The sequence below is a fragment of the Procambarus clarkii genome, chromosome 60, assembly GCF_040958095.1.
Source record: "Procambarus clarkii isolate CNS0578487 chromosome 60, FALCON_Pclarkii_2.0, whole genome shotgun sequence".
NCBI classification, from domain to species: Eukaryota; Metazoa; Arthropoda; class Malacostraca; order Decapoda; family Cambaridae; genus Procambarus; species Procambarus clarkii.
This window is the reverse complement of record NC_091209.1, coordinates 11,148,629-11,164,894: the sequence shown is the minus strand read 5'-3', so window position 1 is coordinate 11,164,894 and position 16,266 is coordinate 11,148,629. Positions and strand designations below refer to the sequence as shown.

Sequence of the window (16,266 nt, the reverse complement as noted above, 5' to 3'; positions counted from 1 at the left end):
GGGCGCCAGCGAGAAACAATGGGCAGAGTTTTTCACCCTATGCCCCTGTTACCTAGCAGTAAAATAGGTACCTGGGTGTTAGTCAGCTGTCACGGGCTGCTTCCTGGGGGGTGGAGGCCTGGTCGAGGACCGGGCCGCGGGGACACTAAAGCCCCGAAATCATCTCAAGATAACCTCAAGATCAAGATAACTCCGTGTGTGTGTGTGTGGTGGGGTGGGGTGGGGGGAAGAGTGTCTCACTATCACAGCACACCCTTCCTGCACCTCTGCACGCTACCATGCTCCCTTTGCCCCCCCATCCCCTGCACGCTCCCTTTGCCCCTCCCTTTCCCCGCCCCCCTCCCCCATCCCCCGCCCCGCCCCCTCCCCAATGAGGCATGGTGCCACTCTGCATGACTGCCTACAGCGTGTCCTCAGCGAGGCTGCATGTATCCCCCTAGTAGCTCCCTCACTCTTCATATTGGACGAGTTTAAGATTGACCTAAAATTCTGTTCATAATTAGGTGCAGTGTAAACAGTATTAATCAGTGTACAATATCATGAATGCAAATTCTGTAACATTCCAAAAGCATATGTTTTTAACTAAACACAAAAAATTATTTGTGATGGTTCAATTGTGAGGTTCAGTCCCTGAGCCCATTATGTGCCTCTGTAACCCTTTCCACTACCGCCCACAAGATGGGTATGGGGTGCATAATAAATGAAAACTACTCCGATGATTCATTTTTCATTAACCCTTCACAGCTGATTTTAACAAGATCACAGCTTAAGCATATTATTGACTTTACCACACGTGGAAAAAATAATGATCGACAGGAAAGAGCTAGAGCTCAACCCCCGCAAGTACAGCTAAGTGAATACAAGTAGGTGAATACACGTGTAAATATAAACCCACAAAAATAGAGCACCATACAATCTATGAACTAACACATGGTAACACAGAGGTGTTCGCCAGTACACACTATTTGAGGGGTCTCCGTAGTACAGTCGGGTTCGTTCTCGACGCACAACCCAGAATTACCTTTCACCTAATGCCTCTATTCACCTAGCAGTGAATAGGAGTGGGCTTGTTGTGGGGTTGCATCCTGCGCGGGGGTTAGTAATTCGACCTTGGGAGAGGGGGGGGGGGTCCTCGAGAAAAGCCAAACATGCACTCACCTAGTTATGCTTGCGGGGATTGAGCTTCGGCTCTTTGGTCCCGCCTCTCAACCGTCAGTCTACTGGTGTACAGATTCCCCAGCTTCTCGAGCTCTATCATATCTACATTTGAAACTGTGTATGAGTCAGCCTCCACCACACCACTTCCTAGTGCATTCCATTTACTAACTACTCTGACACTGAAAAAGGTTTTTCTAATGTCTGTGGCTCATTTGGGTACTCGGCTTCCACGTCCCATGTCTCCTTGTGCGCGTGTATCACCCGTGTTAAAAAAAAAAAAAAAAAATCCTTGTCTACCATGTCAATTCCTCAGAGAATTTTGTATGTGGTGATCATGTCTCCCCGAGCTCTTCTGTCTTCCAGCGATATGAAGTGCAGTTCGCTCAGCATTTCCTCGTAACTCGTGCCTCTTAGTTCTGGGAATACCCTAGTGGAATAGGGTACTCTGAACTTTTTCAAGCTTTGTGTTGTGCTTGACAAGGTACGGGCTTCCTGTTGGGGGCCACATACTCCAGGATTGGTCTTACATAAGTGGTATACAAGGTTCTGAATGATTGCTTACACAGGTTCTGAAGGCAGTTCTAATGTTAGCCAGCCTCGCATAAGCCACATATGACCACCCTGGCTACCTGTCCCCCAGCACAATGAAATTAAAGCAGTGGGTTCACTCAGGAACCAAGAGAACACCACAATAATAAAATACAGTACCTTGGTAGATATTTTTCTTATTCATCCGAGGGCACTGACGACTGAGTGGCTCACATATGTTATTAAAATATTAACAAATGTTTGTTTGTAATATATGGATGTTTATTCTTATTCTAATGTTGAACTAGAACATTTGGGCATACATCTTCAAACTCTTATTACTGTATTTATTTTGTGTAGTTGATAGATTCATTGGTCAATAGTTGCTCGAGCACATGCATCACTTGGGAGCATAATGACCATCCATCAAAACCTTGCAGTTTATATTAAATTTGCTTTATCCCCATTTAGTTTTTATTCACATGGTGTTGAACTATACAACATGCATAGTTTAGCCATGTTTATAAAAAAAAATACCTGATTGTAAATTCATTCATCTCACACTCCTGTCCATCCTCTAATATTGTAATATTGTATTATTAAAATAGTTTTAATGGCCAATAGATTTTTATCTGGACCCCTTGACTTTTCAGGCATATGGTATCGTGTGGAAGGCTATTGACCGTCGAACAGGGGAAGTGGTGGCTGTTAAGAAAATCTTTGATGCCTTTAGAAACGAGACGGATGCGCAACGCACCTTCAGAGAGATAGTCTTCCTGCTGGAGTTCTCGTCGCATCCCAATGTGATTCGTCTGCTCAATGTGCTGAGAGCAGACAACAACAAGGACATCTACCTCGTGTTCCAGTTCATGGGTTCGTCTACATCTATTAGTGGGCCAGCCAGAGAATTGGGGCCCGCACAGGAATATCCCTGCCATATCTATAACATTGTCTTCTCTTTTTCCCTCCATAATCCAATTCCCTCCCTTTGCTCAATTATTCTCTCCCGCTGCAAACTTTTCATTTTTGTTTATCATTCTACTATTTTTCCCTATCCTCCATTTTCTCTCCTTTAATCTTTTCATTTTAGATATTAAAAGTTTAATCATACAGTACAGTACTATTTTCCTACTTCCACTACACTTCATACATGCACTCATATCTTGCATATAAGACTTGACCATTGGGGTTCAGTGATTAATAGATTATAGGTACTGTGCTGTAGTGTAGTTCTTACTCGATAAAAATTAGTCTTTAGTAACTTGATATAGCCAAGTCTCGCAAAACATACTATATAATACCCACCCACAGATTGATAATGCATTTTAAACGTATGTATGTTACATTCTACTATGCTATCTGCTTCCTCTGAACCCATATACTGTACTATATATGGGTTCAGCTTATTGTTTATACAAACTTTAAGTCAGAGACAGTAATAGGGCCTAAAATATGTTGGTGCTCTAAACATAAGTGTCTCCCCCTTGGTCACACGGCCAATTTTGGCTGCGACAAGGTAGAAATGCAACAACCCCCCCCCCCCCCCCACCACCCCCCCCAAAAAAATACATTTCCATTTTTTTATTACATATCTTGGAGTAAAACCTACACTTCCCAGCTATGACAACGAACTTGAGAACAGAAATTGTGGTAAAAACAAATGCACAAAAACAAATTATTTATCGAGACTTTCTTAATAGAAAATATGGACTAAGTAACTTTAAACGAAAGTGTGTGCTTGCAAGACATTTAATAATATAAATACAGCCAATAATTATGATAAGACAAGCAGAACAATGCCAATATTAAAGGTAATGAGTGTTTTTGGAATGTATTTTGTTCGTAAGTTGAGGACACGCTTACAGTATTTTATCATTTTAAATCACACTCCTGAACTACCAAGAATTGTGCCTTTATTTTAGATAGGAATTCCAAGTAGAGAATACAGTACTCCATCATAGATCCAATTTGCGGGTTATATACTTTGCGTCTAGGTGATGTGTGACCCCTATGCAGACAAGCAAATTATTTAGCATATTTAGCCATGTCTTTCACATGTCTAGTGTAAGGCACTCATCGATCTCCTCCACTGAATATAGAACAGTACAATTAATAGATTAATTTTTACTGTATGTAATTTTTGTCTTGTCTAGACTTAAGATAAGCAGGTACATTTGCTGCCTGTGAGAGAGGTTTTGTTTGAATATTTCTTGGAGCACCAATTATACAGTATTGTTTTTATTAGATTGTAGTCTAATTATAAACAAATGTTCAGTTCATTTTCTGTATTCCCAGCTTGCATCCTAAATAGAATGCTCATTATTGTAGATATTCTTTTACAGAGACTGATCTCCATAATGTTATCAAGAAAGGCAATGTTTTAGAAGATATTCACCGACGCTACATCATGTATCAGCTGTTCCGAGCTGCTCGTTATCTGCACTCTGGCTCTGTCATACACAGAGACCTCAAAGTGAGTTACAATACAGATAATAATAATAATGAGAAATCTGTAGGAGCCATGATGAGGACTCGAACCTCTGGGGCATGTGGGGGACTACCCAGCACATGGGTTCAAATCCTCCTCGTGGCTCGTAATGAATTTTTTCATTGATAAATCAAGTTAGTGTGATTATTGTGTAATAATGGTAATATTACTTTATTTCTAAAAAATATATACTGTGTATTGGATCCGATTGTAATTTTTTAGTAGGTACTGTATATATTTTTTTTTTTTTTATTTTTTAATAATGTGCGGCGCTTTGTGTATTTATCAAAGTAATGTACTGTACTATACTTATTCTCATATATTGTGTTCATTGTTTGTGCTGATATTTATGGATACTATAGTATCTTGCAATCGGATGGCATTATTTTTTAGTGAAAAATAATGGTAGGTGTTGTCCTTCTTTTTCTTTTAATACGTATAGCAAGGGTAATAAAAAAAAAACTGAATAAATTCAGCATAGGGAGACGAACCATTTGGTTCATGGCTCAAGAAGTGACCAAGGGACCTGCTTAAAAACTACTGTGTTGGTTTCTTGTTGGGAACAGGAAGCCTGTATGTTGACTTATTGAGGTCTCCTTAGGCCAACTACAGTGCTGACCTTCTCCAGGATGCAATTCACAACAATTGCTTAACTCCTGGGTAATTACTTAAGCAATTAACCTTAGCATTAAGCCCAGGACCCTCAATTACAAGGTGATGACATAGGGCATCCTATAATGTAGTGGTCTATTTTGACATGTTCTGGATTAAAAGTAGTGTGAAAATGTATTGAGCTATCATGTTCTTGCTAAAAACAAAAATTAATAATGAAGTCTGATACTGGTTAAAATATTTCATTAATAAATAATGGAGGACAATAGAAGTTATACTTATAAGAATTAAAGCAAGTTAGCCTTAACTTGCTTTAATTCTAATAATTTAATAATTTAATCCATAAACATTAGCCTTACAGTGATGACTGTAGTAATTAGGTTAAGATAATTGCAGTAGTATACTCGTATGTATTTTATTGTCATGGACCTTGAAAGTACCATCTGTGTGAGGCCGAAGCTCTATCAACTGGGCTATGAGTAGTCGTCCACATTTCCACGGAAGTGTAGATGACAATTTATATGACACGAGCATGGGTCAGTAATTCCTCTGAGCTTCAGTAGTAGTCAGGAAAAGTTGAAAATTCCAGTTTGGCAGCAAGATGTTGCTTCTGGAAACTTTCCTTTTTAAGACTTCTCATAGCCCAGTCAATAGAGCTACGGCTTCACATGAGTGGGGTCCACAGTTCGAAACCCATACAGTCTAAGTGAATGGAATGTTTATTTCCATGGAAGTGTGGATGGTTCAGCTTACCTTGTTGTAATTTGTCTTGTGTGATACTGTAGATCTTGAAAATTTATGTAACCAAATTTCTGGTTATCCGAACTTCTGTTCAGATATGGCGAAGTTTGGCAGAAAATTATCCGAACCTGATTTTGGCTGCATAATCCAAATACAGTATTTGGTTCGGTGGGCTTTGGAAAACCAAGCTCCTACAGTATTTTCAAGTTAAATATTAAACCCTTTAAATTTTTTAAGAAATGTCTATTTCTAAATAAGATATCTGAAATTAAAGTAATATAGGAGTATTAATTTTGTAAACTCTCTATATACTGAATAGGAATTTTCTTAGGTGTTACATATAGTGTCTTATTACTTTGATTTTTTTTCCAGCCCTCTAACCTTCTGTTGGATAGTGACTGTCGTGTCAAGGTTGCAGACTTTGGACTGGCACGTTCTGTAGAGCCCTGTGCTCGGGTTGAACCACAAGGTGATCCTACACTCACAAATTACGTTGCAACAAGATGGTATCGAGCTCCTGAAATCTTGTTGAATTCTAAAAGGTATGTACAATATTGTGTTGCTTGTAAAGCTTAATAAACCTGTAACAATGTAATTAGATTTTTGATGCTTATCAAAGAGTTCCTTTAACACTGAAACGCAAACTTGCTGAGCATGTGTTTTTCACGGTCTTCTCATTGACAGATACACATTAGGAGTGGACATGTGGAGCCTTGGCTGCATCCTTGGAGAAATGCTACTGGGTAAACCTATGTTTCCTGGCTCTTCTACTCTTGACCAGATTGAGAGAATAATGTCTATTATATCTCCTCCATGCAGAGAAGGTAGTTATAATGATACTGTACACAAAGAAAAATGTTTGATTTTTGTAATAAGTTTGAATAGTTTTGAGTAGCTATTAATGTTTCATGTTGGATGAAATAATTATACATAAATCATGTAAAAGTATGCCTTCAAATAAAAGTGGTAAAATTTGACCATAAACAAAAACTTGAAAGCTAACTAATGAAGATATTAAAATTAGTGTACTATATATTATATTCCACAAAAAGGATTCTATGCCAACTATTAACTGTCATTCTAAAGGTTAGGTTAGGTTTGTTTTAGCTGTGAGAATCCAAAGAGTCTGAAATATAAGACTTGTGTTGATGTAAAAAAAATATCCTTTTTAACTTGACATTTTTGTCTGATGGAGTATCCTAATCACAAAACTCTGGGTCAAGGGAAACTGTGTAGCAATAGGAAAATGACTAACTAAATATTTTAATAAGAAAATGTCATGATTTGTTTACATTATTGTGGTAGTTATTAACTTAAGGAATTTCAGTGATTATTATGTCTTGACAAGAATATTATGTGATGCATCTGAAACTGTAGTACTCCAGATAGTATAATAATGTGAAATACATTGTTCTACCCAAAATCTTGTCACAAAATTCAATCCTGAAAATGTTTTTGAATGCTAAATGTTTTTCCACCAAGAAATAGCACAAAGTATGCAGGATTTCCTGATAGAACAGCATATATAAGTGGGTTGTGTGGTTTTATTTTGACATGGGCTAGCAGATGGTTCCTTTCTTGAAACTGCTATATTGTTACCAATGAAATTCGAGATGCAAGAACTAAAGAAGTGATAGTTTCAGTATAAGTTCATAGAACACTTTCCTTCCCATCGTTCTAGTACAGTATTAATATTTAGCTTTATTTAGGAAAGTTCACAATGAGTAATGAATGGATTAAAAGTAATAAAGCAGGTATAAAAAGCAAATAAATCTACTTACTTTTCAGTGATAAGAAAGAAAAGCAAAGAAAAACTATATTATTTTCTTCTGCAGATTTACATCTTGTTTCATCACAGTATGCCTCGACTCTTTTGAGTAAACCTCATGGCGGCCGAACTCCCAAGCCTCTTAAAGATATATTGGCAGGTGCGCCAAATGATGCCATAGATTTGATTGAAAAGTTGTTGGTGTTCAGTCCTGACAAAAGACTGACAGCGGAACAAGCTCTCAAACACCCTTATGTTGCAAGGTATGATTAAAACTTGTAATACAGTATGTGTACACATTCAGTACTTATTAATTTCAAAATATATGATTCAAATATTAAATTACCCTTGCTTTATTCTCATTTACAAAATGGCTAGAATAAATGAATTAAATGTCATTGTAGAAAATACTAAACATTTTACCAATACCTTGTTTAAACTGTTTTTAGGTGACAAAGTGACTTGCGAGACATATGCATTGCTCAAGTACTTGAGTTATTAAATTTACTGTCAATTGACTTTGACTTTCAGCACTTTTTCATTCTGATGACTGTCCAGTGTGTCATCAGCTACACTAGTCTGATGCTATATGAGCTTGGTAGCATATGCTCACTATCAGTTTGTTTGCATTTTGGCAAGACAGATTACAAGTATCCAATCTTAATACAGTAATTTAATGCTGGTCGCATTCAGGTCTTTTTTTTTTTTTTTTTTTTTTTATACAATATTGTCTTGCTTTTGTTCTGTCCTTTCTAAGTAGTGAGTTGTACCCTGCGAGATGGAATTTAATTTCCGTTCTCTCTCCTTATTCCCTTGTCTCGTTGATTCCAGTGATGTTGGGGTTCTCTGCCTCGGAATATGTACATTGTATCAAATTTATTGACCAAGCTACCTGTATATGAAACAAACTTGTATGCATCACAAAGCATGTCCAATGCTTCTAACAATATAAGCAATGAGTTGGATGAAGTTAGTGTAAAAGAGCTTTGCCAGATATTTGGGACTGACAATGTTGATGGGCATTGTGAAGATGCCAACGATGAGAATGTACTCATATTTTTTTCTTCATGACGATATACTTTATTCTTAAGGTGGTGGTAATATTATTCTTCCATTTGACCTTGTATGCATATATCCCTTTAGAGCATTCTATTGCGAACAATTTGATACCAAAATGAACGTCATAACATAAAAATTGAGGTGAGAAAACTAAAGAGTACTGTATACACATTTTATTGCAAGTGATGTGGGTGTATTCACCTAGTTGTACCTGCGAGGGTTGAGCTCTGGCTCTTTGGTCAATTTGGTGTGTTCTTCGCTCTTTGGTGTGCGGATTGGTGCTTGCTCTTGGGTAACATTCGGTGGATTTTCTGGTTTGCTGTGGTAACAAATGGGACTTTATGACTTTATATGCATATATCCCTTTAGAGAATTCTAGTCTGAACAATTTGATACCAAAATGAACAACGTAGCACAAAAATTGAGGCGACAAAACTAGAAAGTTTACACATTTTAGTGCGGGTGCACTCTCACGGGAAACACTCGGCCCACCTTAGGGTGGGCTGAGGCTCGCACACTGGGCCAGGCTGTCTCAATATATATATTTTCTCATTATTTATTTGAAAATCAAAGTTTACCTGATTTATTTATTTACTTTTTTTTATTAATAATTTCATGCTAACCCCTCAAATTTGTATTTCATATACTGTACAATACATATTATCTGTATACTCTACAGTATAGTATAGGTTTTCTTTTTCTTTGCCAGTAAAGCAGGTATACATATACTGTGTATTTGTATGGAATTATTATAATCTAGTATTTTTTCCAGATTTCACAATGCTGCTAATGAACCATGCTTGGAACATGCTGTGGTGCCTTGTATTCGTGATGATATACAGCTTAGTGTTGATATATATAGAAATAAACTATATGAACTAATAGCCTCTCGAAAAACTCGTTTAAAGAATTCATCGAGTAGCGATCGAGCTAATGGTGTCAGTAGTTCAAGATGTAATACCAATCAAGCAAATGGTCACAATTCAAGAGACCATAGCAGCTCACAGTTTAAGTATAATAACCAAAATGCTTCAAATTCTCAAAATGCAAACAACCTAACCACAATAAGAGGTGCACAAACCTTTCAAACAAACCAGCCAATTAAAGTGAAAGTAGTTGCACGCAAGGTAGACAGACAATCTATTGCTAATGTTGAAGAATGTGCTCGGCTATCTTCAAAGGATAGCGATAAATCTTCAGCCAAGTCGTCTGCAAAATCTTCAAGTAGTTCTAGTCCAACCAGCAATGGTCGTCACAAGTCTATATCTCCCGTCATCTCAAGACCAGCAGAGTTAACACCAGAAAAAAGACGTGAAAGAATTTACAGTCAGCATCCTAATGGTATGTAAAATTACGTGCCTACGGTATTGCGACTTATAATTGTATCAAAGTAAATGGTGAATTTGTTATTATTCAATTACCTAAATAGGCAATATATTATTTGAAATCAATATATAAAAAACGTTTCCGTTTTATTTCAGATGTATCGCAAAAGCATCGCAGCCTGGACGGAGGGAGTGCCATGCCTGGGGGAGTGCCTGTAGCAAGGTCAGGAGGAGTGACGGTGACACTTGGAGGATCGTGCGGGGGAGGAGGGTCAGGTGAGAAGCGTGGGCCTTTCACTAGGTCTGTATCCCTCACCTTCCCTGCTGCAAATGAGTGTTCACCCACCAAGGTTATTACTAGTTATAACAAGCAAGTAAGTATGTCATGGTGCACTAGTATTGCTAAATTCTATACTCAAAGTAGGTTTAGTGGGAAAGGACACATTCTTTACAAAGTAGGTAGCTTATAGTAGCTCAGTTATATACAGTATCTAGATAAATATAAAGTACTGTACAAAAGAAATACCCTGTATACAATATCTAGATAAATAAAGTAATGTACAAAAGGAAAACTAGAAATTTGTAAAAATGTACTCTGGGACAGAACAAAATCTCTTAAGATTTATGACTAGCATGATAAAACATTCAGAGAGTTCTTTAGGCTCATGATAAAATACACATTATCTTCATTCCTAGTAGCTCAATAAGTAAAGGCTCTGCTGTTGTTTTGAAAATGTTTACATATGCAAGACACTAAATAAATTTAGTGTTTATTGATAGTCTTGTAAGATATAAAAAATGAGAAAATGTTTTAGATGGAACATTTCCTGAAAGTGTCAATGAAACTTTCAGAATATGTAGGTAGTGCAACTGGTTAATACATTGTCATGTAATATCCATGTTATATACTCTTGATCAATACACACATTTTTATGAGTTTTGGGGTCATCCAGCACATGGTACATGACTTTATGTAATGCTTCTGATGTTAAATAAGGTAGCATTTACAACAAAGATAATTTTTGAGCTATTCAATTCATATGTTCCTTAAGGCAAGATCACTAATAGTCCCATTGGACCAAATTGACACATTCGGGACAGAATAAATCTCCGTACCCATGTAACAGATCTTTTCAAACATCGCCGTTGTCCTACTGGTGCAAGGAAGGTACTGAGGAAAAGATTAATTCAACCCAGAGTGGCTATAAAAATGATCATAAACATTTGGGGCCTTTACTATCTCCACTATGCATCACGAGGGTTACAATGTAGTGCTATCACAAACTGTGGGCTGCCATGCACCGGCACTATTAAATTAATATCAACAGCCAGTCTCTTGCCTCAAGTCAGTCATTTTCTTCTTAATTGTTCCACGATAGTTGGGCAAGCTCTAAATCAGATTCAGATAAATGCCTTGTTTTCATCCTTATGAAATTTTTTCACTGTACAGTGGGCTCATGCTTTGTGCTTGCTGCAGAAGTATATTTAATGTTGGAACACATCATATATGTATGGAAGTCTGTTGTGATTCTATGGATTTAATTAGTCAGCGACTCAATCAAGTCAGTTTGTGCTAAAGCAGTGGGATGGTGTATGTGGCGTGTGAAGAATCTGTTGCCATTTTATGGCGAGAAGATTTATTTCCTCGGCCAGCATTTTTGGGCATCTTTTAAACAGCAGTATAAGATAGCCAGCAAGTTCACCAACAGTATATTGTTTGCCACCAGTCGTCCTCTGATGAGGCTGCAGAGTGAAGTGCAGATTTAGAAAGTGTGTCCAGCGGCCCCAATGAAATTAGTGTCTTAGGCTAAATGCAGATTACCTACAGGTAATCAAATTCCAGTCTCTGCTTGCCCACAACTGAGACAAGAACAAATCAAGATGATTCCTATCATTGGTATTTGAAAAATATCCTCACTGCACTGGTTCAGAATAATGACTTAACCTGACTGTGAGATACTATTCATAGGACCTTTAGGGATTTGCTTTGGGTAGCATTTGAAGAGAATAGATCTGAAATACTGTATACTACAGTATTTTGACTATCATTTAAAAATAGTTTCCCGTCAAGTTATGGAAAAATTCTTATACAGTACAGTAAATTAAGTATTTTGCTGTTTGCTTGTAACATCTAAAATCTTATTATTGTAGCTATGTACAGGGATCAAAAGGCTTAAGGTAATTCAGTTTTTAAAACATCATATTGTTTGTTTATAAATGTATACCGTGACATTAACCTTGGTGGGAAATAGGAAGATAATCACATTTTTAACTTGTGCACTTAAACTATGCCACTGATGTACAAGTTCTGTTTATCTGTGATAACATCTTTCAAACTCTTGTACATAAACTCTATAGCACACTCAAAATTTAATTCTCCAGCACAGTTACTCTTCCTTTGGTTGCATTGTCCTCGTCTGATTATCTCTCCCTTCTATTTCTGCTTCCACTAATTTTCTTATCTGCATTGCTGAATATTTCATATCACAACATTCCTCTTATTTAAGATATGATTCCTCATTAAGCAGTCTGGTGTTGTGTACTTCAGATGCTAACTTTCCTGTCATCTTGGATTTGGATTGGAAACTTTTAATCTTTCATATATTTAAGATCAAACCAAATCTTTATGCAATACCTGTATACAAATATTAAATCGTAAGTAATCGTATATTGTGTGTGTGTTTATTTCATAGAATACATGTGCATCATTTAAATTTTTTGTTATTACAGTAATGTTTAGATTATATTCAAGAATATTATCACTTCATAGAACTAGATCTGTTAACTGTAATTAAATCCAGCCTGATAATTGTTTGTTGGTGTATCTGTAGTGTGAACTTCAAGCCACACATAAGTGGACTTCAATGCTCTGCAACTGCTTTTACTTCAGTGTTCATGCGGGTGTGCACACACATACATATATGCATGTACTTGTGTAAATGTATGGTGAATTGTGATTGCATAGCGAGTGTCGTAGGGTGATTGGAATTGATCCCCAGTGTACATTTTAAGCAGGATTATCTCCTGTTGCAACAACCAAAGATTGTTTTGCAGCCTGAAATGGGGGTTTGACTGTCCATAAAGTTTTCCAACTTATTTCTTGGTTGTGATCATCGATGATTCAACATCAGCAACATTGATTTAGTGATAATGATATTGATTCAATATTGATTTAACATGAGAATATTTTGCCCACTGGGAGGGAGAATGGGAGTGAGCGAGGGAGGGAAGACAAACGGTCAAAATTACCTAAGTGTAGTTAAAGGATGAGAGCTATGCTCGTGGTGTACTGTCTTCCCAGTTGCTCTGTAATATAACGCTTTGAAACTACCGTTGGTTTTGGCCTTCACCACCTTCTTGCTTAACTTGTTCCAATTGTCTACCACTCTGCAAAAGTGAATTTTCAAATTTTATCATCATAGTTTAGCTAGCTTAAATCTAAGAACACCTCTTGTTCTTGAAGTTCCGGGTCTCGGGAATTCTTCCCTATCAATTTTGTCGATTCCCATTCCTATTTTCTTTGTAGTGATTAAATCTCCTCTTTTTCTTCTATCTTCTAGTTTTGTCATATTTAATTTCTCAAACCTCTTTGTCATTTAGTTGAAAGTCTTTGCACCTTGCCCAGTTTGTCGATGTGCTCCTGAAGATATCGGCACCACACAACTGCTGCATATTCTAGCTTTGATCTTATAAAAATTGTGAAATTTTTTTTTTAGCATTTCACCATCTATGTACAGTATTTAAAAACAAATCTGAAATTGGAAAGTGAAGCATAAGTCTCCTCGCACATTATTCTTTATGTGGTTGTCAGGTGAGTTTTCTGTCTAGAACCACCCCTAGATCTCTTTCTTTATCTTTACCGTTTCATTTCGTTTGTTCATCCCTGGAATTACCTAGGCGTTGTTACAGGATAAAACCTATGCTCGTGGTGACCTGTCTTCTTTGTCGTGTGACTTTTGGAGCTTCCGATAGTTTGGTAAAAAGTATCCTCTATTTCATCCGTGTTCCACTGCAAATGAAAATTTAAACGTATTTGCTCCTTTTATTTTCTTAGTTTGAATATATAACCTCTTGCTCTTGATGTTACATATTAAAAAAAAAAATCCTTCTATATACATTTTTTAGATTCTCAGTTTTGTATGTATGATCTTGATACCAGTTTTCTCCTGTCTACAAGTTTTAGCAGACTTGACACCTCCAATTTCTTCTCATAGCTTGTTTTCTTTATTTGGGAGCCAATTAATAGCATGTCTTTGCACCTTTTATAATTTAGCAATACTGTATAGCTTTTGAGATGCAGATACCATACAACAATTTTATGTGCACTAAGTATTGTAGGATTACATTACCGTAGGTCTCTGTCCTTTTAACATAAATTATGACTCAAAACTGCAGTTTTAACTAGAAATATAAAGATTTTACATAGTGGAAATAAATCTACACAGTTAATTGACAAACTTAGTCTTAAAAGACCAAGACAGATAAAACACTGAAATAGAATCGGATTTGAAATAGAATCGGAAATGAAATAAAATCGGAAATGAAATAGCCGTCTTGTAGAATCGGCTCTTATTAACAATGTACCCAACATGAACTTGAGTCCTGGCTTTGTTGCTGTGGACTCTTCCCTTTCACAGTATATACTCAAATGCTCTAATCTTTCTAACAAACGTGACTTAACATAAGCTTTCCCCCTTCCATTTCTTTCTTTCTCTTTCCCTTTCTTTCTCTCTTCTCCCTTTTTCTGTTCATTGTCTTCTACGCTCCCTTGCTATCCTCTTCTTATTCCTATTACCATCTCCTTCGGTGGTTATAATAGGAGCTGCCTCGTATGGGCCAATAGGCCTGCTGCAGTTCTCATTACTACTATCCCCTACACCTGACTTTCCTCCTCAGCTCTCTCTTGCCTATTTAATTCCTGTCCCTACCTGTCCTCATCACAATCGACTTGAGAATGGTCCAGGACGGACCGAAACGTCGTCGTCTCTTCAATTTCTAGTGTGTGGTCTGGTCATCATACTTCAGCCACGTTATTGTGACTCATCGCCTGCAAACACTGAAATAGTTTGGTAGTACACTATTGTATAGAATATTGGGAAATGGGCAAAAAACTTGTTTAAAGAAATTTTTTTTAACTGGACAACTTATCGATATTGAGGCATTGTCTTCATCTTCGGTTCTCTACCTCAACCTTTTGCACAAGATTGATGTACAGTATTAGTAAAGTACTGCACAGTGAATAATTTGACAGTTATTAATATTACAATGAAAAATATTAATTAAAAATAGTATTGAATATACTGTACAGAAATGACTATTACTGGTGAGCCACCATAGCTCTTGAGCAAAGCACTGGTCCCTGCACAACCTGCCTACTGGAAGCCAGGACCAGAATCTGACATGTTCTATGATGTAAGGGCAAATTGGAGATCAAAGATTAATCTAAAACAGAAAAGAACACCAGAATGCATATGTGCAACAAAGCAAATAACTACTGTACTATTAAGAAAAATAAGCACTCGGAAGTAACGAAGCAATCAATCACTGCCTTATGATGAACACTGATGCACCTGACCACCACCACCAGGTGGCAGCTTAGGTCACCAGAGTCCAGTTTGCCTGCCTCTCATTCATGAGCCCCCCAAACAAAAATCTTACACTTCACAGAAAAAATTATGATGCAAGATCCAATCCATAGCAAAGTAAGCATGTATGGTGCCATCCACAGCAAAACAGAGTATGTATGTTGAAGACTACTTACTATACTCAAGGTAAACAGGCCTCACAGTGGGCAAAAGTCGTGTGAACTACCCAGAGGCCAAGAAAAATCAGGTTGTAAAAGTGAGGCATGCATAAAATTTTTAATAAAAACAATAGAGAGATCATGGTTAAGAAAGTGTCAAACCAACTGAAAATATTTGTACAGTATCTTAAAGGGACTGGACGGTAGAGCAACAGTCTTGCTTCTTGCAGGTAGGCATTCAATCCCCGACCATTCAAATGGTTGGGCACTATTTTCCCTCTGTCCTATCCTAAATCCTTATCCCCTTATTCCTTCAAAGTGCTGTATAGTCATAATGGCTTAGTGCTTTCTCCTGATAATTGCCTTAACTTTGCTGTGATGCTAAAGTTGGGGACTTGTGATAAGTTGACTGATAAAAATATGTTTGCAAGAGTTAACAAAAGTAGATGATGTAATGTGACATCAGCACAAGCATGATTGTTCATTAGAGGAACTTTGGAAGTATTGTACATGAAAATTTTGCGTAAATAAAATGGTATGGACATGTTTTGTTATAGTGCTGTTTATCATTTTATTAAGCACTTCTAAAATGGCAAGTTTTTTTTTTTTTTGCACATAAGATGCATGTTGTGAATGTAGATTTTGTCTTGTTATAAAATTAATTACAGCATTAATTCCTGATTAAAACTGTGGAGCAATATAGGCAAATATTCTAACATGAATATTATAATAATCGATATTTGATTATTAGTAATTTGTATATGTATTTTAAATGGGTTTCCATGGTATAATTCAAATTACATCAAATATTTGAAGATTCTCGACACTTTCAGATATTTTTCTA

General features: G+C 36.8%; 1 protein-coding gene across 3 annotated transcripts in view; it reads left to right on the top strand.

Annotated features, from left to right (window-relative positions):
- LOC123766886 (extracellular signal-regulated kinase 2) overlaps positions 1-16,266 on the top strand; it is a 149,575-nt gene that overhangs the window by 124,374 nt on the left and 8,935 nt on the right. For 2 of the 3 annotated variants that reach the window (XM_045756341.2, XM_069307482.1), the window contains exons 2-8: positions 2,340-2,559; positions 4,029-4,159; positions 5,900-6,069; positions 6,212-6,351; positions 7,363-7,558; positions 9,127-9,695; positions 9,836-10,053. In XM_045756341.2, the coding sequence (XP_045612297.1) occupies positions 2,340-2,559; positions 4,029-4,159; positions 5,900-6,069; positions 6,212-6,351; positions 7,363-7,558; positions 9,127-9,695; positions 9,836-10,053 (1,644 nt within the window). The remainder of the gene's footprint in view (positions 1-2,339; positions 2,560-4,028; positions 4,160-5,899; positions 6,070-6,211; positions 6,352-7,362; positions 7,559-9,126; positions 9,696-9,835; positions 10,054-16,266) is intronic. The other variant, XM_069307483.1, reaches the window with a different exon arrangement.